This window comes from Pristis pectinata, chromosome 4 (assembly GCF_009764475.1).
Source record: "Pristis pectinata isolate sPriPec2 chromosome 4, sPriPec2.1.pri, whole genome shotgun sequence".
In the NCBI taxonomy this organism is placed as follows: Eukaryota; Metazoa; Chordata; class Chondrichthyes; order Rhinopristiformes; family Pristidae; genus Pristis; species Pristis pectinata.
The window spans coordinates 104,335,990-104,351,993 of record NC_067408.1 but is presented as its reverse complement, the minus strand read 5'-3'; the positions used below and the strand labels follow the sequence as shown (position 1 = coordinate 104,351,993).

Below are 16,004 nucleotides of genomic sequence, written 5' to 3'. Positions count from 1 at the left end.
GGCCTTCATCAGTCAGGGCATTGAGTGGAGAAGTTGGGATGTTATGTTGCAGTTGCACAAGATGTTGGTGAGGCCGCATTTGGAGTATTGTGTTCCGTTTTGGTCATCCTGCTGTAGGAAAGATGTCATTAAGCTGGAAAGAGTGAGAAAAGATTTATGAGGATGTTCCCAGAACTCGAGGAACTGAGTTACAGTGAGAGGTTGAGTAGGCTAGAACTTTATTCACTGGAGTGTAGGAAAATAAGGAGTGATCTTGTAGAAGTGTATAAAATTATGAGAGGCATAGGTAGGGTGAATGAGCACAGTCTCTTTCCCAGGGTTGGGGAATTAAGAACTGCAGTCTTTTTTTATTTACTCTTACTCTGTGGAAAGTTGTTGTGATTTGGAATAAACTGAATGAAACGTTGGTGAAAGCAAAACTTAAAAGGAAGTTGGGTAATTGCTTGCTTGGCTATGGAGAAAGAACGAGGCAGTGGCTCTAATTAAGTAGCTTTTTCAAAGAGCTGACACAGGCACAGTGGGTCAAATTGCCTCTTTCTGCACACTGTGATTCCATTGGAAACCATTCTAATGAATGAGTGGCTTGGAATGCCAGTTGGATGTTGAGGGTGTGGGATTGGTCTCAAAGTTTAGTCCAGCCAAATTTCCAATCCTGAAGTATTTTATCAAAGCACTAAGCTTTCACAATCAGAATCAGATTTATTATCACTGATATGTGACGTGAAATTTGTTGTTTTGTGGCAGCAGTACACTGCAAAGACATAAAAATCTATAAATTACAAAAAATAAATAGTGCAAAAAAAAGAATAACGAGGTTGTGTTCATGGGTTCATGAACCGTTCAGAAATCTGATGGCAGAGGGGAAGAAGCTGTTCCTGAATCGTTGAGTTTGGGTCTTCAGGCTCCTGTACCTCCTCCCTGACGGTAGTAATGAGAAGAGAGCATGTCGCGGATGGTGAGGGTTCTTAATGGTAGATGCCGCCTTCTTGAGGCACCGCCTCTTGAAGATGTCCTCGATGGTAGGGAGGGTTGTGTCCATGATGGAGCTGGCTGAGCCTATAACCCTCTGCAGCCTCTTGTGATCCTGTGCATTGGAGCCTCCATACCAGGCGGTGATGCAACCAGTCAGGATGCTCTCCACCATGCATCTATAGAAACTTGTAAGAGTCTCTGGTGACATACCAAATCTCCTCAAACTCCTAATGAACTAGAGCCGCAGACATGCCTTCTTTGTGATTGCATCAATGTGTTGGGCCCAGGATAGATCCTCTGAGATGTTGACGCCCAGGAACTTGAAGCCGCTCACCCTTTCCACCGCTGACCCCTCAATGAGGACTGGTGTGTGTTCTCCCGACTTCCCCTTCCTGAAGCCCACAATCAATTGCATGGTCTTACTGACGTTGAGTGCGAGGTTGTTGTTGCGACGCCACACAATTCAACAACTATCATGGCAATTTTTATCTGTGGCCGACCCTCAATATAATGGACATTGAAATTGATCTCGGAATGTGTTGAGTGAGGGACTGGGAGTGAGATTGATTCAAATGTTGCCATTCTGTTACTTCGTACACGACCCTTACTCACACCCCGAGCTTGCTCTTCATCAAGTGCGTTACTGACTGCTTTTCTAGATGCTCTTCATTTCCCATTTTTGCACCATTCTTTGCACCATTCTGCAGTTTTGTGCTTATCGTTGTATTTATTGTTGTATTGTTTATTACCATGTTTACTGCTTATTCTGTGAGCTCCCTTTGGTTGCACCCTGGTGTACATAACAATAAACTAATCCTTCCTCTGAAATCTCTGGCCCTGAACCATATCCGTACCAAGCTTCCCTGTACCTTTCAGATGCTAACTGATGTTTTCACCCAATTATCATCTTTATTGTAACTTTTTTCATTTTACTGCCAGATAATTCAGGGCCCATGATTGAATTTCTCAAAAAAGCCCCGGATGGTTCCCTTATCTTCATGGCAACATTTGATGACAGTTCTGTCAGGTGAGTATAAGTAAATCCGACACTTAGTAGGTAGGCAAGGTTAGGTTAAAGAATGAGGCTGGGTCACTATAACACCTTGATCAATGTAACCCACTGATAAGCCCCATAATAATTGAGCTGAACCTAATTCACTATTCATTCTAACCCCAACTCTGCCTTTGCCAGCAAGAAATAAATATAACAAAAAGCCGAACCTGTAATAATCAATGACCTCCATGCCTAAGGAAAAGTTTGGTCTCTGTACCTTGGAGTCAATAGAGAGTAGGTTCACTGGATTTGGAGCTGGACAACAGATGAAATGGGACCATTCTCACTCCAGTTGTGAAGAACACATGGTAGTTTTGTTGAAGGAAGAGATTTTAAAGGAGAGTTAACAGGGATAGCTGGAGAGAGGCTGATTCTAAAACTGATGGCCGTCTCCAGGCCAGGATCCCTGATACCACCGCTGGGTCCCACTGCTCTTCCTCTGCCACTGATCGCACCACTAACCCCCACCCTGCCCTGATCTAATTCGCCACCCCCAACCCTTCACCCTCCACTCGTTCCTTCAAACCCCCTCCCCCCCCCCCCACCACTACCTCTTCTTCCCTGAGCCCTCCATCCAACTGATCCTGTGCCTGACCCCAGCTCCAACCCCTGCGGTGTCTTTACCATCCCCTCTGAAACTCTGCCTCTCTGATGCAGAATGGTCTGTCCTCAGCAGAGGCCTCACCTTTGTACCCCTGCGCCCACACTTTAAAGAGTTCCGGGCCAGCCATGACATTGTGCTCTTCTTCCATCGCTTCTGCCAATGTGCCTATTTCTTCGATAAGGAGTCCCTCCCCCCTACTGATGACCCTTTCTCCAATCTTCAACCCTATTCTTGTTAGAAGTGTATAAAATTATGAGGGGCATAGATAGGGGGGGGACAAGCAATATCTTTTTCCCATTATTGAGCGATCCAATACCAGAGGGCATGCATTTAAGGTGAGAGGGGGTAGGTTCAGAACAGACGTGAGAGGTACGTTTTTTACTGAGAGAGCGGTGGATGCCTGCAATACGTTGCCTGATAGGGTGGTGGAGGCAAATTCATTGGGGGCTTTTAAAAGGGGCTTGGATGGGCACATGAATGAGAGGAAAATATAGGGATATGGGCATTCTGTAGGTAGGAGGGAATAGCTATGTCGGCACAACATTGTGGGCCAAAGGGCCTGTTCGGTGATGTACTGTTCTATGTTCTATGTTCTTCCTCTTGGACACTCCCTTCTGGCCTTTTACCCTCTCTCAACCTTTTCACTTCCAACTGCAGGCACCCTCTCTCCCTGAAACTAAAGGATCTGGCCTTGGGATAATGGAGGACTGAGCTGCAGAGAAATTTTGTTGGGACGTTGTAAATCTTTGGAATTCTCCATCTCTGATGCCCAGTCATTCACATTCTTAGATTTTTGGATACTAAGGAGATCAAGGGGTTGGGAGTTGAGGGGGAAAGTAGGTGAGGTGGAAGATTGATTGTAGTCTTATGGAATGGCGGAACAGAGTCAAAAACATCACCCGGCTTATTCTAGCTTTTTATATTCTGATATAAGATTTTCCCACTGCATTCCTGCTCAGATTTTGCTTTACTAAAATGCTTCTTTAAACCAGTTCCAAAAAGATATATGGAAGAACAGTGGCAGCACATAGCCAAGTAAGAGGCTTGAAATCTGATTTGAACAAGATAATTTGTTAAGTTCCACTTTTATTTATATTTGAACAACTGCTTTTCCTCATTACTTCAAGGTTGACAGAAGATGCCAAGAAATACATTGAGGGGCTGGGCAGCAAGGAGATCCAGAAATTGGCCTTCCGGGGAAACTGGGTCTTTGTTGCCACAAAGGGGTTCACACTGCCAAAGGACTATGAGAGGGAGAAGGTAGGTCATTTTGGGAATTTTGCAAGCCTTCACAGGGAAGGTGCTCTCATCTCTAATTAGCTTTTTGTACTCAAAGTTAGGACTGAAATGGACTCTTCTTGGAGTGGAAAGCTATGATGACCTTCTCTGGGGCTTTCCCCATCACTCTAGAAATTCAGCTGAGCACTTCCTTGCATAGGTCATGGTGGTATATCTGAAGCCATTGCTGAATCAGACCTACTTGAAATGACGTTATTCACCATGCAGCACCCATATGGTAGCATTACTGAGGAAACTAATCCCAAATGTCCTGGAAGTGTCCCAGAGGAGTGTTTAATGGTTCTGGGCCCGTACTCGCTGGAGTTCAGAAGGATGAAACTGACCAAAATACTGAAAGGCCTAGATAGAGTGGACGTGGAGAGGATGTTTCCATTAGTAGGAGAGCCTAGGATCCAAGGGCACAGCCTCAGAATAAAGGGATATCCCTTTAAAACTGAGATGAGGAGGAATTTCTTCAGCCAGAGGGTGTTGAATCTATGGAATTTGTTGCCACAGAGGGCTGTGGAGGCCAAGTCATTGGGTATATTTAAGGCAGAATTTGGTAAGTTCTTGATTGGTAAGGGGGTTAAGGGTTATGGGGAGAAGGCAGGAGAATGGGGTTGAGAAAAAAATGATCAGACATTGTTCAATGGCAGAGCAGACTTGATGGGCTGAATGGCCTAATTCTGCTGCTATATCTTATGATCTTAAGTGCCTAATTTTCTGCAGTCTGAGAACATTTTAGCAGTATTGCAGTGAAGTTGGATGCCAGTAAGGCAATCCTATCACTGACCTTCTATCCCTCTCCACATAAAGATTCTGACTATCTTCCCAACCACCATTCCCACCACTTGACCCTCCCACCAATTGCCTCCGGCCTTAAATCTCCTGATTCACCCGGCCTCCCTTCACCATCAACTCGCCAATCCCACAGCGGAGGTCCTGATGTCCAGCACTCCACCCACAGGTGCTGGTTTCCAGCTAGACAAACCCTACCCCCACCCCCCCAAGATCTGATTGGACCTCCAATCACTGTGAGTTTCTCTTCCCTCACCCACCCTTTCCTGAAGCTGCCTAGTTTCTGGAAGCGAAGTTTGCATGCTAGGTAGTGATAAGATATTTGCAGCAGTGGGCCCAGTTTATTGGTCAATTACTAAGTATCACATTGAGGGGAGATGAGGAATTATTCTCACCTGAAAGGCTGGAATGAACAGCTCGAAAGGGTGGTAGAGACAGAAAGCTGCAGTGCATTTAGCAAGCACCTGGCTTATATACTTGAAGAGCTGTGATGATAGGCTACTGATCAAGGTTGTGAAGAGGGTAGAACGATAGCTCCTTTTTGACCTTCACAAACACAATGGGACGATGGTCTCGTTCTGTGTGGTAAACTTTCTATGATTCACTTATCTGGAACTCACTGCCTATAAGAATGGTGGATGCAATGTCAACCATAGTTCAAAAGGGAGTTGAACAGGCATTCAAGGGGAATAATTTACTGGGTGACAGGGAAAGAGTAGGCAAATAGAACACACATAATTACTCTACTAAGAGCTAAGTAGATAAATTAGTTTATTATTGTCACATGTACCGAGATGCAGTGAAAAACTTGTCTTATGTACCATCCACACTGATCAATTCATGACAACAGTGCATTGACGTAGTACAAGGTAAAACTCTGTGGACTGAATGGCCTCTTCTGTGCCATAATGATTCTGTGATTCTATGGTTCACAGGTGACTTTTAGCACCCCTGGATTTCTTTTATATCTATTCTGATTTTTTTTTTGTGTGGACACTTGTGCTGCTTTCTCATTCACCCTCTTCCCAGATATCAAGCGAGCAAGGAATTGCAGATCCAGGAAATAATTCCCCTGTGGATGGTTTTCCCGGATCATAAGTTGAATTTTCTGTGATCTGATGGAGGAAGTACTTAAGCAAAGAAAAAAATTTCAACAAGAATGTTGAAAAGAATGATAAAATGAGCAAACCAAATCAAGGGAGACACCAGTCTGGAACTGGACTTCAAGGTCTGAGAATCTTAGAGTTATACAGCATAGAAATAAGACCATTAGCTCAATTCATCCATGCCAACCAAGATGTCTACCTAAGCTAAAAACTTGGCTGGCAAAATTGGCCAGCTTATTGCCTTGTTATTAGGGAATTGTTTGAATTTGGAACCTCTCTGATGGTATGTAGGAAATGTTTTGCCACTCTACGGAACGATTGCAGGGATGGCCCAGACTCTGGAGCTGAGCAGCTAACATCGGTTGTACTAATGAGTGGTCAGTTGAACTCCTCAAAATAGACTGTGCTAAGTTTCAAGAAATCAGCAAGTCTTTATGGGAGGGAGCCTTCACCTGCAAGATCACTTGCACTTCAAGAAAGCCACGGATCTTGTTGTCAATAGTCTATTTATCCCACACCTTGAGACGTACAAACAAACATGGATTCAAATTAGAAGTAGGAGTGGATGGCTCATCCCTTGACCCTAAGATCATGGCTGATAGGATTGTAACCTCAACTCCACACTCCGGTCTATCTGCGGTGACCTTGCACCCCCACCTATATCAAGTAACACTCTTCTTCTGCCTTAAAAGTATACAAGGGCCCTGCTTACACTGCCCTTTGAGGAAGAGAGTTCCAAAGACCCAAGAGCCTCAGAGGAAAAAAAAATGCCTGCACTTTGTCTGAGAATCTTAGAGTTATACAGCATAGGAATAAGACCATTGGCTCAATTCATCCATGCCAACCAAGCTAGTCCCGTTTGCCTTCGTTTGGCCCATATCCCTCTGAACCTTTCGTATCCATCTACCTGTTCAAATGTCTTTTAAACATTGTTTAATTGGGCAACCCCTTATTTTTAAAGAGTTCTACATTCTCCCAAATGCAGAAACATTCTCTCCATCATCAGCCGTGTTCTGTCTCGCATCAATCATGTCAAGTTCCCTCAGGATCTCATACATTTCAGTTAAATCCCCTCTCGCTCTTTTAAACTCCAGCAGATTCAAGCCCAGCTGTTCAACCTTTCCTGTTAAGACAACCCACCCTTTCCAGGTACCTGTCCAATAAACTTTCTCAGCCTCCAACTTACTTACATTCATTCCTGTACGTAGTGGCACAGCAGTGTCAATCTATCTTGTGAATGATGTTTCTGTGGCTGCCTGGTGGATATCTCTCCCTCTGCTGAGAAGGGATTCGGCTGTACCGTGGGACTTTGAATTGATTATGGCAGCATTCAATGGAATCTTTCTGGCCACATGCTCTCCAAATTTCAATCCGGATGTTAAAACCAAATTCTACAAAAGGTGCCCAACAAAACGTCAGGTGAAGTTCCAACCATCAAGACTCTGCGTTTCCACAAGGAATGTAAATATTGGACAGTGTGGAAGGGGTTTCAATGGGGACTTGTAAAGTGGGCTCACATATTGAACAAGTGGGGCATCAGGGACTCTTGGACTGTGGGTGCAACAAGATGCACTTATGGAGCCAGACAGCACTACTCTAGACCCTTTGGCCCATCAAGTTTGCACCAAACATCAGGCGCCCAATCCTACACTAATCCCATTTTATTCTCCCCACGTTCCCATCAACTCCCCCAGATTCTACCACTTACCTACACATTACCGGCTAATTAACTTACCAATCTGCACATCTTTGGGATGGAGGAAACCAGGGCATCTGTCGGAAACCCATGTGGTCACATGGAGAATGTGCAGCTCCACACAAACTGTACCTGAGGTCAGGATTGAATCCAGGTTGCTGGAGTTAAGAGGCAGCAGTCGTACAATCTGTGTCACTGTGCCACTCAGTATATCAGATACATAGCAGAAAGCCATTTGGTCTGACCACGGTACGGTAGTGTAGCGGTTAGTGTAACGCTATTACAGCGCCAGTGACCCAGGTTCAATTCCCACCGCTGTCTGTAATGAGCTTGTACGTTCTCCCCGTTTCTGCATGGGTTTCCTCTGGGTGCTCCGGTTTCCTCCCACATTCCAAAAGGCGTACAGGTCAGGCGCTGTGGACATGCTATGTTGGCGCTGGAAGAGTGGCAACACTTGCGGCCTGCCCCACCACATTCTCAGTAACACAAAAAGACGCATTCTATCAAGCCTCTGTAAATAACTCTATTTAATCTGCTGTTGTCAATGAAGATGATTCAGATCTGACTCTTTCATGTCATGAATGGCAGCGATTAAATTACAAAAGAGACTTAAAACTTGTATGAGACTGAAAATTAGATAAAACAGAGGGTGGTGTAAACAAAGCTGTATCACTATCACAAGTTTGGAATGTTGGAGGAGCAGTAACAGCAGGTCAGGGGTAAATACTGGGGCATCGCAACTTGACAGAGCTAAGGATGACAATGAATGCTGGACTAATAACAAACCAAGTAATACACTGAGCCAAATGCACGGTGCTGTGGATGGTGTAGGAATCTGGAATGCAGAGACTTGAGCTGCATTGACATTTAATATGGGCAAGTACAAGATATTGGGACCTGGAAGGTGAAATAAGGTGGCATTGTTCTGACCTGAAGTGATCATTGATGACCTGAAGCCTTTTAAATGTGTTTCACTCTCCACAGGTGCTGCCTGAGCAGCTGAGTATTTTAGCATTTTCTGCTTCTATCTCTGATTCCCGGAATCGGTGGTACTTTGGCTTCTGGAAAGGGAAATAAACTGTGAGAATATGGTTACTGTTGACTCTAGGTTAGACGTCACATCCCAGAGCTAAAGGGAGACTGTCAACTGGAATCCATGATGCAATGTGCAGTAGTCGTCTACTCAACGTAAAGGGTATAGTTCGAGGAAAAGGGTGTAAGTCCTAGGAGGCAATGGAGCCAGTTTTGGGCAGTGGCAAAGTGATACATTGAGCAATACATAAATCCTACTCCCACCACTGTAGATTTTTGAAGAGGTGCAGGAAGCAACTATTAAGCTAATACCTAATTTAGATGTCTAGATTGCTAGGGGAGGGAGAGGAGCCCAAAGATACTTATTCTGTGGATAATATTTCCACACCTTTAAGGGATAATGAGAACTACTATAACCATAAGACAAAGGAGCAGGAGTCAGCCATTCGGCCCATCGAGTCTGCTCCGCCATTCTACCATGAGCTGATCCATTCTCCCATTTAGCCCCACTCCCCCGCCTTCTCACCATATGCATATTTCCAAAAGCTCTAGGCTAAGGAATCTGGCCTCCATCTTAAATCAGCCAAGGCGTTTTGAGCCTTTAAGGGTTTTTCAGTAATTGTTACATTTATAACATTGGGCAGTGCCCTATCACAGACATCCCCTGTTCTCTCCTCCTCTCCCCATCTCAGCATCTTAAAATACATTTGTCTTCTCACTTTTCCAGTTCTGATCATGAAGTTCCTTGACCTGAAACATTAAATTTGTTTCCCAGGGATTTTACCCGAGTGCTTCCGGCATTTTCTGTTTTTGTTTAAAGGAAAGTGGGTAATTCTTTGCTGGAGTGATAAGTGAAGGATTCGTTGGTTCCTTTTCTGTTCCTGTTTATTAGGGAGAAGGGCTAGGGAGGAAGAGAAGATGCGCTTCTGTACTGAAACATTTTTCCTTTGTGTTTGGACAGGTTATCAACAGTGTGAAAGGGAATGGCGCCTGGGCATCAGAAATCCAGATTCTTGGCTGCTTTTCACCAAAGAGAGACTACCTGTAGGAGACGTCCTTGGCCTCTCAACCTGCCCAGAGCCTGGTTCAGTTCCTGTGTCAGGTGGACTATCTGCTCCATTCACTTGAGCAGCTTGAAAACCGCCAAAGAAAACAGCAGTAGGTTAAACAATATGTCAACAATCAGTCATCCCTCAAAGGAACTGAAATAAAGGATGTACCAAGAACATGATTTTAACCTGTATAAAATATAAAGACCCATCCAAAATCACCTTCCATTCAGTTTGGGTGTCATGCCACCAGATCCCTGATGGGGGAGTTAGACTTAAAGTTGCCACCAAAGTTTCTGAGTTGCTCAAATCTGTGTCCCTGTCAGTTTTCCTCACAAGGAAACTGATGGGTCCCACAACTGAATTGGTGCTCAGCTTTCACCAGGAGCTGACCTTATTGCTCACAGATACAACATTTCTAAAATAAATGGAATAATATTTCTGCCTTATGACACGCACAGTAGTGTGGCGGTTAGCGTAATGCTATTACAGTGCCAGCGACCCAGGTTCAATTCTGGCCATTGTCTGTAAGGAGTTTGTACATTCTCCCCGTGTCTGCGTGGGTTTCCTCCGGGTGCTCCGGTTTCCTTCCACATTCCAAAAAGACGTACAGGTTAGGAAGTTGTGGGCATGCTATGTTGGCACCGGAAGCATGGCGACACTTGCGGGCTGCCCCCATAACACTATGCAAAGAGATGCATTTCACTGTGTGTTTAGATGTACATGTGACTAATAAAGATATCTTACCTTATCTTAAATAATAAAAATAATTCTCATATTTCTGTTTCCTGATGACGCAAAACTAAGTGGGATTGCGAGTAAGGTGAAAGGTGTAAAGAGGTTTCAAGGGGACGTGGACATTCTAATTCTGGCCACCTCGTTACAGGATGGATGTGTAAGCTTTAGAAAGGGTACAGAAGAGGTTTATGAAGATGCTGCCTGGATTTGAGTGTATGAGCTATCAGGAGAGCTTGGACAAGACAAGATAAGATAAGATATCTTTATTAGTCACGTGTACATCGAAACACACAGTGAAGTGCATCTTTTTGCATAGTGTTCTGGGGGCAGCCCGCAAGTGTCACCACGCTTCTGGCACCAACATAGCATGCCCACAACTTCCTAACCCGTCCGTCTTTGGGATGTGGGAGGAAACCGGAGCACCCGGAGGAAACCCACATAGACACAGGGAGAACGTACAAACTCCTTACAGACAGTGGCAGGAATTGAACCCAGGTCGCTGGAGCTGTAAAGCGTTACGCTAACCGCTACACTACCGTGTGTGCCTGCAAGCTTGGGTTGCTGTCTCTGGAGCATCGGAGGCTGAGGGGAGACCTTATAGAAGTTCAGAGACATAGATAGGGTAGACAGTCAGAGTCTTTTCCCCAGGGCAGAAGTGTCAAATAGTAGAGGGCATTGCTTTAAGGTGAGAGGGGGAATGTTTAATGGAGATGGGCGGGGCAAGTTCTTTTTACAGAGAGTGGTAGGTGCCTGGAATGCGCTGCCAGGAATGGCGGTGGAGGCAGTGGCATTTAAGAGGCTCTTAGATAGGCACATGAATATGTAGGGAATGGAGAGATATGGATATTCTGCAGGCAGAAAGGATCATTTTAATTTAGCATCATGTTCAGCATAGCCATAGTGGGCCGAAGGGCCTGTTCCTGTGCTGTACTGTTCTATGTTCTATGAATAATATTTCTGCCTTATGATGCACAAACTGAATTTCAAAAGAATTTCCAAGAGCAAGGTCAGTGCTTTGGTCAACCAATCCTGGCTACCTTATCTCCCTCCTCATATGGACATCATTTCAATCCTTTGTATAACATTAAGAGGGGCATAGATAGGGTGAATGGGTTTGGGGAATCAAGAACAAGAGGGCATAGGTTTAAGGTGAGAGGGGAGAGATTTAATAGGAACCTGAGGGCTAACATTTTCACACAGAGAGTGGGCAGTACATGGAATGAGCTGCAGAGGAAGTGGTTGAGGCAGGTACACTAACAACATTTAAAAGGCACTTGGACAGGTACATGGGTAGGAAAGGTTTAGAGGGATATGGGCCAAATGCAGGCAAATGGGACTAGCTTAGATGGTAACCTTGGCTGGCATGGACCAGTTGGGCTGAAGGGCCTGTCTCCGTGCTGTATGAGTCTATGACATTTACTGAGAGGAATTCCAGTTTAATCTGGTCAGAGTTCTTGGAGGAGATAATATTCCGGCACCTTGGGAACCATGCAAGCAATTTACTAATATTTGAGGATTTAAAGCAAGGGATATCTACAAACTGCATAACTTACACCAGGCAGCTGAAAAAATAAGATAAGATTTCTTTACTAGTCACATGTACATCAAAACACACAGTGAAATGCATCTTTTGCGTAGAGTGATCTGGGGGCAGACTGCAGGTGTCGCCACACTTCCGGCACCAACATAGCATGCCCACAGCTTCCTAACCCGTACATCTTTGGAATGTGGGAGGAAACCGGAGCACCCGGAGGAAACCCACGCAGACACACAGGGAGAACGTACAAACTCCTTACAGACAGTGGCCAGAATTGAACCCAGGTCGCTGACGCTGTAATAATGTTATGCTAACCGCTACACTACCGTGCCTGCCCCTATGACTATAACTTTCCAAACAAAAACTTACCTCACAAGAGGTTTGGATTTAAAAATAAACCTGCTTTGGAAAATCCCAACAGTGTCAGGAGGAGGTGGAGTAACTTTATCAAATTTATTGGTTGAATAAAAAAACAGATGATGCTGAAAATAACAAAAATAATTGTCACATTTCTAAGTTGGTGATGCAAAACTAAGTGGGGTTGTGAGTAAGGTGGAGGATGTAAAGAAATTTGAAGAGGACATAGAATCTTAGTGAGAGGGCAAGGATATGACATGCACTATTATGCGGAGAACTGTAAGTTATCTATTTGATGTGCAAAACAGAAAAGTTTTTTTTTCAAATGGTGAAAATTGCATGTTGTTGATGTTTAAAGGGACCTAGGTCTCCTTATGCACCAGTGATTGAAAGACAATATACAGGTAAACCAACTGATTCGAAAGACAGGAAGTATATATGTCTTAATTACCCCTGTACTCAGATCCTCTCATAAAGATGCCTTACTGCATGTCTACAGGGCCTTAGTGAGACCACATCTGGATTATTGTGCACATTTTGATCCCTTTACCTAAAAAAAGGATGATTTGCCTTCAGAGAAGATTCATTAGATCAGTTCCAGGGATGGTGGTTTGGATGTATGGCCAGAGATTGTGTAGGCTCTAAATCTTAGAAGAATGACAGGAAATTGCATTGAAGCATACAGAATTTTTACAGGGCTTGACGGACGGGAAGCAGGGAGCATGTTTCTCTTGGTTGAGGAGTCAGAACCAGGATTCACAATCTCAGAATAAGGGAGACACAAGAGAGGCTGCAGATGCTGGAAATCCAGACCAACACACACAAAACGCTGGAGGAACTCAGCAGGTCAGGCAGCATCTATGGAGGGAAATGAACTGTCGACATTTTGGGTCGAGACCCTTCATCATCAGGAGTGGAAAGGAAGAGGGCAGAAGCCAGAATAAAAGGGTGGAGGGAGGGGGAGCACCACGAGCCGATGGGTGATAGGTGAATCCAGGTGAGAGAGGGATGGTAGGTTGGTGGGGGGTGGGGGGGATAAGCCATTTGGGACTGAGATGAGGAGAAATTTCTTCATTGAAGGAGTTATGAATCTTTGGAATTCTCTGCCCTAGAGGACCATGAAGGTTCAGTCATTAAGTTCATTTGAAATAGATTTCAGTACATTAGGGGAATAATTCCTTTGTGCAATTGCAATTGAAAGGTCACCATCTACCAACTGTAAGGTAAAAGTTGAGTTTTCACTAACTCCACCAGAATTTTGTGTAGTAATTTAGGTAAAGCACCATCAACTGTATTTTGCTTAGAAGGACAAAACTTAATGGTGTAGCCATCCATTTCACCCAATTGATTGTAGATTTGCATTGTGACTTTAAAATCCACTGTCCAAGCTTTGTTTACGTAAGTCATAAGTTCACTGTTGCTCCTCTTTCCATCTCCACTTTTCATTCTCCTTTAGCAGTTGGTGTTGGCATCGTTACTAAATCCAGTAAGAATTTTGAATAGTACTGGAGCAGACCCAGGAAAGATCTTGGCTCTGCCACTTCCTATGGTCTCTTCACTTTTAAGAAGCTTCAACATTGTCCTTGTCAGGCTGTTAACCACTGGTGTCCACTTTCTATCCTAGATAGGTAAACTCTGGTTCATCAGAAGTTCACTTATTTTGTTTAATTTTTACATTATGTGAATAAATAAAGATTGTCATAGCTAATGTAGAGGACCAATGAGAAGGTCATCCTGGTTGTATAGGTAATGGTCTATTATTGCACTTTTCTATTACTGATAGGAATAGTCTGACTCAATTGCAACTTCATATAAGAGTATAGACTCTTGTACATATTTATGGTGAAGTAACATTGACGCTCTTTGTCTGAAATAAAGTGCATCTAGGCATACAAAGTGTCTAGCTCAAGAACGTGGTTCCTGCCAAGTGTGTAAACCTTGATATTGATAGTAGTTACCTTTCATTGTTGACCTATAATTAAATGGTCACTTAATGGCCATCACATAATTCAACCATCTTGTGAGCCATAGAGCCCCTTTGCTTTGAATCATTTTCACTCAGACCCTATTCTTTTGATGCTTGTCTACTTCTTCTTCCCAATTGTTCTAAAATTCACTTAGCCAGTCCTTGCCTAGTTTGCTCCGTGAAGTTGGCCACCAGCACTGGCAGTTTCAACAGTATCACACAGTATCAACAACCTGACCTCAGTACTCCACCAGAACGTATTTTGGTTAAAGGTAAATGGCTGCATGTGCTTCTGTAGAGCTCTCTTTATAATAAAACAGCTGCTGCTATGTCAGTCTGCATTTCACCCAATTGTAGATTTGCACAGTTATTTTAAAATCCCTTCGCCTCCTGGTGGTACCTGCATCCTGGCTGTTCCCTGCTGATGTTTAACATGAAAAGCATTCTGTTGAGGATTGCACCTGTTACCTTGCTCTTATTATCTGTTGAGGGCTTAAATTTGCATTCTGATGTCATTTGTTCTTTGTTCTGACATGTTCAGCACGTTGATGCCTTAAAGGTACGGTTGTGTTGTGAATAGCTCCCATTGTATCAGTAGCAGGCATCTGTACCACCTGAAGCCATAAGATGCAAAGTATGTTTGGGAACAGAGCTGTTGCTGCTGCTTGTCATGTGTAACCCACGGTCATGCACCTATCTGGAGCTGGACTACATTTTATATTATTTTTCAATGTCATTAAATTGGCGGTTTTGCAGGCCAAGTCTAACTTAAGATTCTGCGGGATTATCAGTGTGGATCACACGTGAAATGCATGTGATTGAAATGCAAGGTTTAAGAATTCACCAAAGTTGCAACATCTTGTTAAAATCCTTTAATGCAACTGACACTTTCTCCATGGAGACACAAGAGGCTGCAGATGCTGGAATCTGGAGCAAGACACAAGATGCTGGAGGAACTCAGCGGGTCAGACAGCTTCTGTGGAGGGAAACGGGCAGTCGCCATTTCGAGTCAAGACTCTTCATCTGGTCTTGACCCGAAACATCCGTTTCCCTCCACAGGTGCTTGCAGTTGCAGTTCCACTTGCAGTTCCTCCAGTTCTTTATTTCCTTATGCTAAATTTGTAACAGAAGGAGTCAGCTACAAATGCTAAGTTATGATGCTTCACAACTATATAGGAATTGCATCAACCACTGTGACTTACAGAAGACAAAAGTTGTTTATTGGGACAGCAGATTCCACTGAAAATTCCGAGGTGTCCCAGGCTGAAATAAAGCCCTCCCCCACCTTTGAGACCGAAGCATGTTCAGCCCTCCACCCCTTCCATCAACCTCGTAGCTGGACAATACTAGAAGGGCATCCACTTCCCAACAGAATGTGTGGGAATCAATTGGTCTGTCCATTTAGAAAACATGCAGAATTTTAAACAGGCGATGCTTTGTAACAGCCCTTGAGTGGATAAAGGAATTTGCTTCCTCCATTGTAACAGTCTGTGACAAATCTCATCAACATTGACCTGGCTATTCAAAAAGAGGCTTCACCAGCTTCAGTGGTTCATCAATTTAAGTGGTCTCTTCCCTAACAAGGCTGATCACTCCAAGTGACTTGGTGCCAGTGGAGTGGATTGTAGACAATTACTTTTGTTTTCCCTGCACCCTGAGATTCAGTTTCACTCAGAGATGTATCATTTCTGGGAATAGGAACAGGAAAATCCTGGAAATTTTCAAACCCCTTGACCTGGTGAGTGAAGGAGGTCTCTGCACAGGCTGGCTGTGAGGGAGAGAGAGCACAGAAGTGACCGGTCACACCCTCCTCTGTA

At 44.1% G+C, this 16,004-nt stretch overlaps 1 protein-coding gene across 3 annotated transcripts in view; it reads left to right on the top strand.

Annotated features, from left to right (window-relative positions):
* Positions 1–10,617, top strand: part of LOC127569024 (protein FAM3B-like) — a 40,243-nt gene extending 29,626 nt beyond the window's left edge. For all 3 annotated transcript variants that reach the window (XM_052013285.1, XM_052013284.1, XM_052013283.1), the window contains 3 exons: positions 1,912–1,999; positions 3,758–3,890; positions 9,502–10,617. In XM_052013285.1, coding sequence (XP_051869245.1) covers positions 1,912–1,999; positions 3,758–3,890; positions 9,502–9,588 — 308 coding nt within the window. In that variant the 3' untranslated portion in view covers positions 9,589–10,617. The remainder of the gene's footprint in view (positions 1–1,911; positions 2,000–3,757; positions 3,891–9,501) is intronic.
* The last annotated feature ends 5,387 nt before the right edge of the window (positions 10,618–16,004 follow it).